We start from the raw sequence: 13,860 nt of genomic DNA, 5'->3' as shown, positions 1-13,860 counted from the left end.
AGGACCTTTAACCACTTGCGCCACTGCGCCGGGCCCTATTTTCCTTTTTTTGCTAAAGATTTTTTTTTTTTGCGGGGGGGAGGGGAGTCAAATATACAGAGAGAAGGAGAGACAGAAAAGAAGATCTTCCATCCAATGATTCACTCCCCAAGTGAGCACAACGGCCAGTGCGTGTCAGTCCGAAGCCAGGAGCCAGGAACTTCCTCCAGGTCTCATGCAGGTGCAGGATCCCAAGGCTTTGGGCCGTCCTCGACTGCTTTCCCAGGCCACAAGCAGGGAGCTGGATAGAAAGTGGAACTGCCCCGGTATTAGAACCAGCGCCCATATGGGATCCCAGAGCGTTCAAGATGAGTACTTTAGCCACTAGGCCACGCGGCCAGGCTTACTGCTCCATTCTATTCCAGTTCCCTGCTAGAAGCAACAGATGGTGGTTCAAGTACTTGAGTTCTTGCCCTCACATGGGAGAGCTCCATGGACTTTTGGCTCCCCACTCCAGCCTCTTCCATCTTCCCATTGTTGTGGCTATTTGGGGAATGATAAAGTGGGTGGGAAGTCCTCTGTCATTTTTTTTCAAATAAATAATAAACCATTTTTTAGTTTTTTTGAGGGGAAGAATTACAGAGAGGAAGAGACAGAGCTCTTCAGCCTGTTGGTTCCACACCATAACGACTGGAGCTGGGCCTGCATGGATCTGAAGCCAGGAGTTAAGAGCTTCATCCAGGTCTCCACATGGGTGCAGGTGCCCAAGGTCTTGGACCATCTTCTGCTGCCTTCCCAGGGTATTAGTAGGGAGCTGGATCACAACTGAAGCATCTGGGACTTTGCAACTGTACCCTTATGGGATGCCAGCATGGCAGGAGGTGGCCTTATGCAATAGGCTAGGATACCACACCCACTGGCAGCACACAGAAGAACAAAAATGGGTGCAGGCCAGCTGGGCTAGGTTGCAGCATCAGCTGGCACATGCCAGGACTGGATGCAAATTGTGTCAGGCTGGACCAGTGTCTCTTGACAGGTACAAGATCTGGGGCTGGGAACTGTGGACACTCCCTTGTTAGGTTGTTCCTATTGTTGGTAAGTACAAGAACCAGGGGAGGTCCAGGCTAGACAAGGTAGTGACACCTGTTAGCATATGCAAGGGCTGGGTGTAAAGGCAGGTTGGGCTGAGCTGAGGTGCAGCACACATGGGATGGGATGTGGGCTGGGCCATGCTGGGCCACAACAGAAGCTGGACTGGAGCTGGGGACGAGCCTGATAGGAGTTATTGGGGGCCCCCCTGACTAGCCAGTGGCACTCACTGGTATGTGTGAAGATGGTCTTTGGCAGATTGGCTAGGCTGGGCCACAGCACCTGTCAGTTTATGTGGTAGAGGGCTGGGGTGGAACTAATCAGTTAGCTGCATCCACAGTGTGTGTTGGCTGATGTAGGTGATGGACCACGCCTGACCTCCTACTGGCTACACACATAGGAGTCAGGTCTGAGGTCATCCCAGGCAGGGTTTCTTAGGGGATTTTCCTACTGAACCATTGGACACAGACCCTAGCCACCGAAAAATCACAGGCTGTGTGGTCAGACTTCCGAGTGTATGTATCGGAACTGGGCTTCCTCAGTTGCTGGTGCCAGTGCAGTAGACAGCCTGTCCAAATGCACATGCGGAACATCATGACCAGCTCATCTAGGCCAGTGGGGGATGTCAGCTGCCTGGTCAGAGGGTGAGAACAGAATAGGTTGGACAGTTCTGGCCAGCCTTTGTAGCATATTCTTGTATCTGTGGATTCTTGTAACCAGGGAATTTTGGAGAGATTTTCTCAACCCTGGAGCAATGAAGCCAATAATATCTCAGGTTTATTGAAACCACTGAAGCAACACACTCGGAACATTCCTCTACACATCGGGGTCTCTAGGATGTCATCAAAGGACCATCCCTCTTCCACAGGTACTGATGTGGTTTGATAGCTGGGAGTGGCCCTCTCCCTCTCTTCCCCTGTGGACACAGGAGGAAAAAAAAAATTGAAACATGTATCCCACCCACATTCCTCCATGGCTAACCCTACCCACACTGATCAGAAGCCCAGATGGGCATGAATCCCTTTCAGCTATATAAACAATATTAAAAATAAAATTAAATTTGAAAAAAAAAAATGGCATTGCAGTGGAGGCTTAGTTTATCATTTGGAAGCACATGGGTAGTAAATCTGCTTAGAAACGCATCACTGACCCAGGCAGGCAGGCACAACCAATCACTGACAAATCCAATCTGGGCTGTTTGGTTTGGCTGATGAAAAGCATTTGCTTCCTAGGGAGAGCAGCTCAGGTGAGCCAGACTTGAGAAAGGAGAAAATTCAGTCTCATTACACTTTGCAGTTAGCCTGGGCTCTTCAGCTGACACTGTCAGGTTCACAGCCCTCTCCTCCCTCTTCTCTATCCTGCTTGGGTCCCTGCCACCTACATAGGAAACCTGGATTGAGTTCTGGATCTTTCCCTCTGGCTTGCCCTAGCTCCAAATGTTGTGGGCATGTAGGGGTTCTCTCAAACAAGATAAAAATAAATTTTAAAAAATGTATTACTCGGGCCCGGCGCGGTGGCGCAAGTGGTTAAAGGTCCTCACCTTGCACGCCCGGGATCCCATATGGGCGCCGGTTCTAATCCCGGCAGCCCCGCTTCCCTTCCAGCTCCCTGCCTGTGGCCTGGGAAAGCAGTCGAGGACGGCCCAAAGCTTTGGGAACCTGCACCCACGTGGGAGACCCGGAAGAGGCTCCTGGCTTCGGATCGGCATAGTATCGGCCCGTTGCGCTCACTTGGGGAGTGAATCATCGGACGGAAGATCTTCCTCTCTGTCTCTCCTCTCTGTATATCCACCTTTCCAATGAAAAAATAATAAAAATAAATCTTTAAAAAAAAAAAAAAAAAAAAATGTATTACTCAAGGCAATCTTTGGCCTAGTCATTAAGACATTAGGTTATAGGGACCCAACATGATAGAGTAGTGGTTAAAGTCCTTGCCTTGAACGCACCAGGATCCCATATGGGCACTGGTTCTAATCCCAGCGGCTCTACTTGGGTTTTCTGCTATGTCTTGGCATGGACCCTGTGTGGCTGGGTTATAGCACCCAATAGTAAGAATTGGAATGGGTGTTGGCTGGTTTGACAAACCCACTGTTCCTGCCAGGACAGGGAATAGACTAAATCAGCCTGGAGCAAGGACCCACCGGTGTACACAGGATCTGTCACTGGGAGGAGATCTGATAGTGGAGTTTGGGGAACTTCTCTTTCATGACAGTCCCTGGCAGGTGAACACAAGAACCAAGGCAGAGAGCAGCCCAGACCAGGCCAAGTTACAAGTACCCACTGGCATACGTGTGGGTCAAGTTTGGGGGCGGGCCAGGCTGGGCCATTTTGTAACAACCAATGGCAGCTGTGAGTATGAACATGGGGTGTAGGACAGGCCAGTTTGGGCCACAGCACCAGCCAGTTCACATTAGGGCAGGGGCTGGGGGCTGGCTGGGTCAGATTAGGCTGCAGCACCTGCCAGCATGAGCTAAGATCAGGTGCAGAGCAGGATGGGGTAGGTTACAGCACCTGCCAGCAAATGCCAAGGTGCAGTGGGCCATGCCAGTCTGGGCTGCAACATGCATCAGTACACATGAGACCCAAAGGGAAGGGTTACAAGCCTGGTAGGGAATGGCGTGGGCTCCCTTGCTGGGCCTCTGTTCCCACTGGCAGACCAGAACTGGCAGGGCTACAACATCTGTTGGCTTGCATGTGAACTGGGTTGGGGGAGAGCCAGGCTTGGTTAACCGACTGTATCCACTAGTGTATGCATGAGCCAGAGTAAGTGCAGGGTGGTTGGGCTTTGCTGAAGCATCAGCTGACAAGTGCTGGGACTGGGGACACATCCTGTCCAGCTATCCTGCAGAACCTCCTGGAGAGTGAGAGATCTAGGATTGGGAGTGGGCCCAGTAAAGAAGAAAAATAAAAATTTAAAGGATCTTAATGGAAAGGATAAAAAATGATTTTGGTTGAACTTCTAACTGAATTCATTTGGCTGGCGGGCAGTAGAGACACAAAGAGAATTGTGCTTTACACAGCATACTCAGCCTGGGTCCCTTCAGGTGACAGTGGAGGATTGAAGACTGATGCAGGGTGTGATGCAGGGAAGAGAGCAGAAACACATAACAAAGTCACATATGAATGATCCGCAAAGTATGGGGTGAGAAAACCCAGGTGCCAGGTTTCCCAGGGAGTGGAGAAAACTGTCTTTTTTTTTTCCATCTTTGTTTTTGTTTCCTTTACTTGAAAGACAGACACAAAGAGATTGTCCATCCACTAGTTCATTCCCAAGGGTTGTGTCAGACTAAAGAAAGAAGACAGAAACTCCATCTGGGTCTTGCACCAAGGTGGCAGGGATCCAAGCACTCGCCTGTCCGCTGCTGCCTCCCAGGGTGTGCATTAGCAGGGAGCTGGAGCGGAAACAGGGAGCTGGGAGGTGACCCGGACACTTGGACATGACCTAGCCTCTAGTGGAGAGCCTCAGGCAGCCTCAGCTATCCAGCTCTGCATCCTTGCCTGACGTCCGTTGCCTCTCAATGCCTCATTCTTCCCATCCACACAGCAGGCACAGTAGCGAACATCTGCACGCCGAGGCTCTTGGCAGGGAGAAGCCAACTATAGGACATCAGGGAGCTGGCACGTGTCCCACTCATTTCTGTGTGCCAGCATACAAATAGCCCTTTCTCCCGTATGGCACAGGTGTGAAGCCAGAGGGCGGACAGTCCTGCAGAGACCAGCACTTCTTGCTAGGCACAAGAAGGGTCCCAGGAGCGTTTGTCCTCTGATAGTAGCGCATTGCATGTGACACACGAACCTCCGTGCCCAGCTTCTAGAAGCGTCTGTGGGCTGTTCTGGAAGGATATGGTCCGCGCCTGACAGCACACTTCCTGTTTTCAGGGCCCATTTCGGGTACCGAATGCAGTGACCAGCCCTTGGGCTGGACCGCACCTCTGACATATTTTAGTTGAAGTAGATCAGGGATCGAAGCTGGGGGGTGACGGACATAACCAGATACAAGGAAATTTGCATTTAGAAACGTATTCCTCTACAGTTTATGGTAATACCGTAATAGCTACCTCAAAGCTTCACATTTCCCCTATTCTGCTTACATTATGCACTTGTGGGAAGTCTATCTTTCCATTCATGTATATATATGTGTATATATATATATATATCTCCAGAAGAGTGTGGCTTCCTCATTTTTCTTTGTGATTGGTTGAGGCATCTACTTGTTTTGTTTATCACGCTGGGGGGTAGGAACGGAAAGAAGAAAGTGATTTAAACTCAGCTTTTATTGGCTCCGGTAGTGACGTCTGGCCAAAGACCTTGGGCATCTCTAATTTCCGATTGGCTATCACGTCCGCCACTCGCGCTGCCGGGAACTCTGTCCAATCCTCTTGTTCGTAACAGTTTCCCTTCCCGATTGACTGCTGGGAGTTTCGGCTAAGACGTTGTCATTGGTCACCAGACGGCCAGATCCCGCCCACGCCCGACGGTCGGCTGAAAGTCCGGCCCCCCAGGCGAGTGGCCGACTGCGAGGCTCGGGGCGGAAGGAAGTGGATCCGACCGTGTGTCGGTCAGGAACGAGGCTGCGGCGGCCAGACCGGCGCCGAGCTGTTGCCATGGCAGCTGCCGCCGGGGGCGCAGACGACGAGCCGCGCTCGGGCGGCTCGAGCTCGGAGGGCGAGTGCGCGGTGGCGCCGGAGCCGCTGACGGGCGGTGTGGGCCTCCTGTCCTTCGTGGGGTCTGCGCTGGGAGATGGCCCGCGTCTCGAGTTCCGGCCGGCCGGCGGGTCCCAGTCCCCGGTGCGCTACCTGCACGTCGTGTGGCAGGAGGACGCCGAGCCGCGCGGCGAGCTGCGCTGCAAGATGCCCGCCGGCCGGCTGCGACGAGCCGCCAGGGCCCACCGGCGCTTCGGGCCCATGGGCAAGGAGACACACGGTGAGACGCGCGGGGCGGAGCGCGGCGGGGCGCGGGGCGCCCGCTGGGGTCGTGCAGGCCACCCTGGAACCCGCGCTGTCGAGTCCGCCTAGGGCCCCGCTGGGTTCTTGGGTCTCTCGTTTTAACAACCTTTCCACAGGTAGCTGCTGTGCATCTTGCATGTTTCAAAGCACCAGTTTCTTTTCACTGAGTAATTCCTGAAACTTCACACTCTGGGTGCTTCTTAGTAATTGGTGAACTGAGAATTCCTGATCGGATCCAGTACTTTCAGTGTATCCAGGTGCAGCCCTTGTCACCCTTGGTTTTGCCATCTGTAAAATGGACACAGCACCCGCCTTACAAAGGTGTGACAGGAAGACCATGAGACCCCCGCCATTTTAGACCCACAGCTGCCTTAAATAGTTGTTTCCCTTAGGTTTCATTTCCCTGAAGTTTCAGTTTTGATTTGATTTTTGTAAATCTCAAGCTCATTTTAGTTCCTTGACAGCCTTATCCACCACTCCCTTGTGACCCCATATCCCTGGCCCCACCTACCACCATGTCTACCCATCTCCGCCACCTTCTACTCGTAGTACCTGCCCCTGTACTATAAAAAGCACACTCCCTGTTCTGTCTGCTCCTGGTTCTCGGCTTTCCCGTGTCCCGCGGCGCGAATAAAGACCTGTGTGTCCGCTGTGTCTGGTGCTTGGGTTTGTGGCGCTATTTCTTACCACCAAGTGAACAGGCTCCTCCATGCACATGGGAGACCCAGAAGAGGCTCCTGGCTCCCAGCTTCAGTTCTGCCCAGCTCCTGCTGTTGTGGCCATTTGAGAAGTTGAACCAGCGGATGAAGGAACTCTGTTCCTGCTTCTCTTTCTTTTCTTTTCTTTTTTTTTTTTTTAAGATTTATTTATTTTTATTGCAAAGTCAGATATTTATATAGAGAGGAGGAGAGACAGAGAGGAAGATCTTCCGTCCAATGATTCAACCCCCCAGTGACTGCAATGGCTGGTGCTGTGTCAATCTGAAGCCAGGATCCAGGAACTCTTCCGGGTCTCCCACATGGGTGCAGGATCCCAAGGCTTTGGGCCGTCCTCAACTGCTTTCCCAGGCCACAAGCAGGGAGTTGGATGGGAAGCTGAACCACCAGGATTAGAACTGGCGCCCATATGGGATCCTGGCACACTCAAGGCGAGGACTTCAGTCACTAGGCCACTGCATCAGGCCCTCCTGCTTCTCTTTCCTTAATTCTTCCTTTCAAATAAAAATAAATCTATAAAAACAACAACAACAAAAAAGTTGGAGACTGAAAATGCTGCACAAATGATGAAGTAGAGGGGCCCAACGGTGTGGCCTAGTGGCTAAGGTCCTCGCCTTGAATGTGCTGGGATTCCATATGGTCGCCAGTTCTAATCCCGGCAGTTCCACTTCCTCTCTCTCTCTCCTCCTCTCTGTATATCTAACTTTGTAATAAAAATAAAATAAATCTTTAAAAAAAAAAAAAGATGAAGTAGAGAAGCATCTGGCCTGGCTTTGCTGTGTAGGACGCAGGGCTGCTTGTCCAGCTCTGGCCCCTGGGGCCGCATCCCTGCGGCAGGGGTGCTTGGGACATCACAGGGACAGCTCGAGGAACTAGAAGTCTGGACTAAGTTCAGGAAGAAGCAGAGAAAGATCTGTGCTGGTTCACTGCTCAGGTGGCTGCAGTGGCCGGCATTCAGCCCATCTGAGCCGGGAGCTTTGGGTCCCAAGGCTTTGGGCCGTCCTCGGCTGCTTTCCCAGGCCACGAGCAGGGAGCTGGATGGGAAGTGGAGAAATGGAGCAGCTGGCACACAAACTGGCAACCATATAAGATCCCGGTGTGTGCAAAGTGAGGATTTAGTCACTGGGCCGTGGGGCTAGGTCCAGGAAATACGTTTCTACTTAGGAATTACCAAATTCAGATGATCAACCTGATGGCCTAATTGTAAATAGGCTCGTTTGAGGCCAACCTATTTTGGAGGCAAATCCAAGTGTAGGATGGGCTGTTGATGGAAGCAGCCTACAGAGTCTCCACATATTTCAGTCATTTTGTTCTCAGAGCTGTTCAGCTGGCACGGCCATTCCGCCTCCTTTACTATTGATAGGCCTCAGGGGTTAGCTTGCCCTGTGCCACCAGCCATCAGAAGGGACAGAGACGAAGGCTGGCCCCCCAATTTGGGCCAATTGGCTGAAGAATATGGGTGTAGAGGCAGCAGATCCTGTCTGCACACCTGCTTGTTCCCAGGGTAGTGCCGCTCATGTCCTAACCCCTTGTTTGAAACTGTAAGAGCCCTGTGGTTGAGGGGTGGGCTACCCAAGATGCTTTCTGGCTTCATTTTATCATAACGGTTTCCTAAGTGACATCTGTATTCTCTCCACAGCGCTGAAGAGGCTGAGGGACTCGGCCAACGCCAATGATGTAGAAACAGGTAAGTAAGTGCCAGCAGCACCTGGACTGGTAAGGGAGGGAACAAGCCAGGTCAGTGACACCCGGGAAGACCAGTGACCCACTGCCCTGATCACCACCCCCTGCCTGGAGCTGACCCAATACTTCCTATGGGTACCCTGCAGAAGTCACACTGGGACAGATCCTGTACACTGTCCACGGGCTCACCTTTCACCTGCTGCTCCTGGTGGCAGAGCATTCATCACCCTGTGGGCTTCCTGGTGTTGGCCCTGTGTCTGCTGCTGGGTCCCTGGCACCCAGCACGGTTCCCTTGTGCTAATCCTATGTATGATGTTAGGTCGCTACACTTAGCACAACGTCACATTCCACTTGAACCTTCCTATTGGTGGCACCTTGGCGGGGGTGAGAATGGGCCCAGGGCCACAAGTGACTATGGCACAATGCTGAGCTGGTGGCACCTGACGCCGGACCAGGACTCTGCTTGGCGGAGTCCCCCTTCTTGCTCTCCAGCCCTCATTGGTGGCTGGGGGGGCGGCACACAGCAAGGACAACTTAGAGGACAGTTTTCTTCATCCAAGAACGGCCTTCTATTTCTTTGTTATTTTTATTTTTTAAATTAGTTTTTATTTGCAATTAAGATTAACAGAGAGAAGGAGAAACTGAAAGATCTTCCATCTGCTAATTCACTCGCCAAATGAACACAAAATCCAGAGCTGAGCTGTTCCTACTTCTTCTGGGTCTCCCACGTGGGTACAAAGTCTAAAGACTATAGGCCGTCCTCTTCTGCTTTCCCAGGCCACAGGCAGGGAGCTGGATGCGAAGTGGGGGCAGCAGAGATAGAAATTGGCACCAATAGTAATCCTGGTCAATGCAAGACGGAGACATTAGCAGCTAGGCTAGGAGACATTAGTCAGTAGGCTACTGTGCCAGGCCCGAAGTACTTAAAGTGTTTGTAACACTTAGGTGGGGCCAAGCAGAGGCCCGTGGCTCAGTAGCTCCAGTAAAGCTCACTGGAAAGACAATAAAGCAGTCCTGGCTGTAAATGATGGTGTTGGTGGGCAGCAATTTGGTGCACTCAGGCTGAACGCAACCATTAGTGCATGATGCCGCCCATCTTCCCACCTCTGTGGCTCTCAGCAGGGGAATGCATGTCTGTTCCTCATCCTAGCAGCACTTGGGGCAGCAGGACTGCGCTGATGGGCCACGCCCCGGGGCGGGCAGGGACAGTGGTTGAGGACTGGGTCCCATGTCTAGGCCTTCGCTCTCCCCTCCCACTCCCCCTGCTGTGGACAGTGTGTTTATGCAGGGCCTGCTCACTGTCCCCGGGGAGCAGAGTCAGGCTCAAGAGTAAGATAGGCATCTGGGTGGCAGAGTCCATGTGGGGGTCTGTGTGAGTCACATGGCCTCACCACGTGGGCCAGGAGTCCCCAGTGACTTCCTGTCCCTACAAAAATCAGGGACCTGAGGGGCCACGCCCTTGGACAGGACAACCCTGTCACCAGGCAGCCAGCCCTCAGGAGGGGCCAGCTCTCAGCCAGCTGCAGGGCTTGCAGCTGGCCTAACCCTGCCGCCTGTCCCGCCCGCCCTCTCTACCTCCTTGTGCCTTGTGCCTTGGTGAGGCCAGTGCAGCAGCTGCTGGAAGATGGCACAGACCCCTGTGCAGCCGACGACAAGGGACGCACGGCTCTCCACTTTGCCTCCTGCAATGGCAATGACCAGATCGGTGAGTCTTTGGGGGTTGGATTATGTGAGACGTTGCACCCACAGTTTGGCCTCCGGTTGCCGAACTACCGGAGCTGGCACCCAACTGAACTGCCCTGCACTTTCCCTCCCTCAGCCTGTGCAGCTGGCACTGCCAGGTACAGGAAGCAGGGAGCTGCAGCTGGGAGAGACCCCGGAGGGACACAGCCCAAGCCTTGAAGTTAAACTTTGTGGCTTAGCTTCTAAACCGTGACTCTGTGTGTGTGTGTGTATGTGCGTGTGTACATGCCTGTGCGTGCAAACCTGCTAGGGGCGGGGGCGAACTGCCACCAGATCAGGATGGCAAATGTGTCCCAGGCCTGTCCCCTTGCACACCTTGGCCACCACAGTGTGGTGTGACCTAGCTGTGGAGGTCACCTCAGTGGAAGCCCTCCTGCCCCCTTGTGTACTCCATTGCGCATGCTCTGTTCCTCCACTGCTGTGTCTGTGGGCACCATGCCTGGGTCTCCCCGAGTTTGCCTTTGCTGTGCTGGTCCCCACGTGAGGTGACACACCCCTTGCCCCATCCTGCTGATGAGGGACATTTACATCATTTCCTGGATTCAGCCTTTACCAGGCCATTCCATGCATTCACCTGTAGGGGGCGAAGCGGGGTCTCAGCTTGCAAGGCATTCCTGTAGCTGTAGCAGGTGCCATCAGCCTGTTTCCCAAAGGAGATGGGAAGCTGAGAGACACACCCTCAACCAGCTTCTCTCCAGGTCATTCTAGGTTAATAGCATCTCCTGATGGTTTCATTTGCATTTCCTAAGCGGGAACTGGCTTGTGGGCTGTGAATTTCTCTCGTGCGTGAAATGTCAGGTCAAGGCTTTGGCCCAGCAAGTTGGCTCCTGTACCTCAGTACTGGGTGTTCTGGACACGGATGGCAGACCACGGGCAGAGGGCATGTTTGCGAGGTGGTCTTGGTGTTCCCTGAGTGTCACCTTTCAGTTTCTCCAAGGTCTTCCTCCTTAGCAAGTGCAGCTTGTGGGCGCGTGAGTGTGAGTGTGTGTGGTAACTGGGTGAGCAGGGATGTGTTTTGCCATGCATCATGTCCCACACTGAGCAAAGCTGCTGGCAAGGTCGGGTCCCTCATCAGACCTGGTGCTCAGCTCTCTCCCTCTGAGACAAGTGGTGGGAGTGGACAGACACCCCCACAGGCTCTCTTGGGATCCCTCCTTGCAGTGCAGCTGCTCCTGGACCACGGGGCCGACCCTAACCAGCGAGACGGGCTGGGGAACACTCCACTGCACCTGGGTAAGCACCTCAGAAGTCACGAAGGAATACTTGCTTGGCTTTCTGCCCCTGCACACTGTCACCGTGTGTGGGGACAATCCAAGCCCCGAAGCAGTGCTCCCAGCCTGTGTCCCTTACTTTCCCATCGTTCGGCAATCAGCTCTGCCCTGGGCATCGCTACTTGGCAGCCACAGCTGGCTCAGTTATGCCTTTCCCTGGGCAGGTACAGCTTGCGTCCTGAGCCGGTTGCGGCCTCGCTGACTCACTGTTACTCATATTGGGGCAGGTGGCAGGTGGGCCTCGGTGCTCAGCTGCACGGGAAAGGAGGTAGAATCCTGGCCAGCTGCTGCCCTGCTGACTACTGCTCAAGGGGCAGAACTTGGCACAGACATGCTCAGAGACCCAGCCCTGCCCTGCCCTAGCATGAGGACACAGGGCCCAGGCCATGGTCACTGAGCTCTCCCATCTGCTTTCTTCCTCAGCGGCCTGCACCAGCCATGTCCCTGTCATCACCACACTGCTCCGAGGAGGTGGGTAGTCTTTTTTCTTTTCCCACCCTACCCCCAGTTCCTCCTCTGCTCCCCAGGGTGGTCCTCTGCCTGCTCTCTCAGGGGCTTGTCTCTTCCCCAGTCCCTCACCTTCTGCCCTACCTGCTCCTGCAGGAGCCCGTGTGGATGCCCTGGACCGCGCTGGCCGCACGCCCCTGCACCTGGCCAAGTCGAAGCTAAGCATCCTGCAGGAAGGCCATTCCCAGTGCCTGGAGGCCGTGCGGCTGGAGGTGAAGCAGGTGAGGAGTGCCAGACCCCTGGTGAGCCCTGCACACAGTTGCCCTCCCCACCCCCTGCACACACCTGCCTTTGGCCCCTGGGATGGCTCCTGCCTGCGTGGGCCTGGGGCCCTGTCAGCAGGGGCCCTGAGTAGCACCCAGGCAACCTGGCTCACACTCTCGTTCCAGATCATCCACATGCTGCGGGAGTACCTGGAGCGCCTGGGGCGCCATGAGCAGCGTGAACGGCTCGATGACCTGTGCACCCGGCTACAGATGACCAGCACCAAGGAGCAGGTAAGCTGCAGCCTTAGGCTGCACCCTACTTCCCACCCCCAGACGGTTGGATATGTGATACTGGGTCGGTGAGTGGGTGTCCCTGGCACCCTAGTGCAGAGCCCGGGTTCTGTTCCACAGGTGGATGAGGTGACCGACCTGCTAGCCAGCTTCACGTCGCTCAGTTTGCAGATGCAGAATATTGAAAAGAGGTAGCAAAAGGGGATCCTGCCGTTGCCCCGCCCCCCGTCCCCACTGCTCTCATTACTAAGCGACAGCCCCAGGCCCAGGCCCAGGGAACTGCCCTTGTAGGGCCTGGGCCTTCGTCCCCACATGCTGCGGGACAGAAGCATGATTTCCAGGACCTCAGAACTGAACTTACCCCATCCCACCGCCGTACACCTCATCCCTGTTCTCCATCTTCTCTGTGAGCTGGGACCATTATCCCCCATCTGCTTGTCCAGCTCCTGCAGCACCGGACTAGTCTCTGAAGCCACACTTGGGTCCTGGGTGACTTATGACATGCTGTGTCCCGGTGGGCCTCACATGCCCCATGGCATCCCAAGAGCTGTCTCTCTCTCTTCCTTCCCCACCATAGGTCTGTTGTAGTCCACACAACATGGGCTTAGGGTAAACCAAAGACAGCCACCAGGGCCTCCTGGTTGACCCCAGGCCTGTCACCAACGCCAACACTGAGGCTTGTCCCCTGACCTTGTAGGAGTTTCTGTGTGAAGGGAGGGTTGGCAGTGCCCAGGCCCTGCCGAGCTCAATGCAGCCTCTCGCCCCGTTCTTCCCAGCCCCTGACCCCCCAGGGACTGTGACAGTTGGTAGCCAAGGGACAGGAGGCAGAGTGGCCTCCAAATGTCCATGAGGAGTTCCAGGGTATGTGACCCTGGCTGAAGCTGGTGGAGGGACTCTAGCTGTGGTGTCCCTGAGGTACACGGCCCCAGGTATCCGGATGGGCCGTGCAGTCACCGAGGTCCCACGGAGGGAAGCAGGAGATGGGTGAGGACGGAGGCGTAGGCTGATGGCCAGAAGCAAGAAGCAGATGTCACTGCTGGAACGGACCGTGAGCCAAGGAGTGCAGGCTGCCTCTGTGAGCCAGGAGAGGCAGAGAAACAGTTAGCTCTAACCCCACAGTTCCAGAAGAAGCTGGCCCTGCTGCCATTTGGACTACAGCCCATTGAGACTGCTTCCAAAATTCTGCCTTCCAGAGCTATAAGAAAATAAAGCTGCGTTCAGACACCCAGCTGTGCTCATTGTCTCAGTGTGCATGATGCCAGAGTGAGCACAGTTATGGTCCCTGGGAGATGAGCCTGGTGGGGAAGGCGGGAGACTGAAGGCAGAGATGAAACCTTTGGACTTCCCAGGAATGGCCACCCTGGTCTGCAGGCACAGCAGCTCCCCTTGCTGTGGGCAGGGTCACTGGGCAGGGGTCTGGGGTCTGGCTG

At 54.4% G+C, this 13,860-nt stretch overlaps 1 protein-coding gene across 4 annotated transcripts; it reads left to right on the top strand.

Moving 5' to 3' along the window:
• The first annotated feature begins 5,518 nt into the window (after window positions 1-5,518).
• ANKRD54 (ankyrin repeat domain 54) lies at window positions 5,519-13,221 on the top strand. Of its 4 annotated transcripts, none has more exons than XM_040985867.1 (8): window positions 5,519-5,990; window positions 8,369-8,416; window positions 10,019-10,117; window positions 11,317-11,388; window positions 11,850-11,897; window positions 12,030-12,154; window positions 12,296-12,430; window positions 12,551-13,221. In XM_040985867.1, exons 1-8 carry the CDS (start codon window positions 5,672-5,674, stop codon window positions 12,623-12,625), a joined length of 921 nt encoding a protein of 306 aa, XP_040841801.1. In that variant the 5' UTR covers window positions 5,519-5,671; the 3' UTR covers window positions 12,626-13,221. The 4 variants fall into 4 exon arrangements, with proteins under 4 accessions (XP_040841801.1, XP_040841814.1, XP_040841821.1 ...); XM_040985880.1 differs by having other exon boundaries at window positions 10,014-10,117; window positions 11,322-11,388; window positions 12,323-12,430; XM_040985873.1 differs by having other exon boundaries at window positions 5,523-5,990; window positions 12,323-12,430.
• The last annotated feature ends 639 nt before the right edge of the window (window positions 13,222-13,860 follow it).

The sequence above is a fragment of the Ochotona curzoniae genome, unplaced genomic scaffold (assembly GCF_017591425.1).
Source record: "Ochotona curzoniae isolate NIBS_2020 unplaced genomic scaffold, NIBS_Ocur_1.0 contig_1014, whole genome shotgun sequence".
In the NCBI taxonomy this organism is placed as follows: Eukaryota; Metazoa; Chordata; class Mammalia; order Lagomorpha; family Ochotonidae; genus Ochotona; species Ochotona curzoniae.
This window is presented reverse-complemented; position numbering and strand designations above follow the sequence as displayed.

What these genes read in the sequence shown, in the direction of transcription:
- ANKRD54 (XM_040985867.1), top strand. Translation starts at nt 5,672, where the DNA reads ATGGCAGCTGCCGCCGGGGGCGCAGACGACGAGCCGCGCTCGGGCGGC. An exon ending in CGCCAATGATGTAGAAACAG is followed by an intron (nt 8,417 to 10,018) that starts GTAAGTAAGTGC and finishes TGGTGAGGCCAG; the next exon opens with TGCAGCAGCTGCTGGAAGAT. An exon ending in CACCACACTGCTCCGAGGAG is followed by an intron (nt 11,898 to 12,029) that starts GTGGGTAGTCTT and finishes CTGCTCCTGCAG; the next exon opens with GAGCCCGTGTGGATGCCCTG.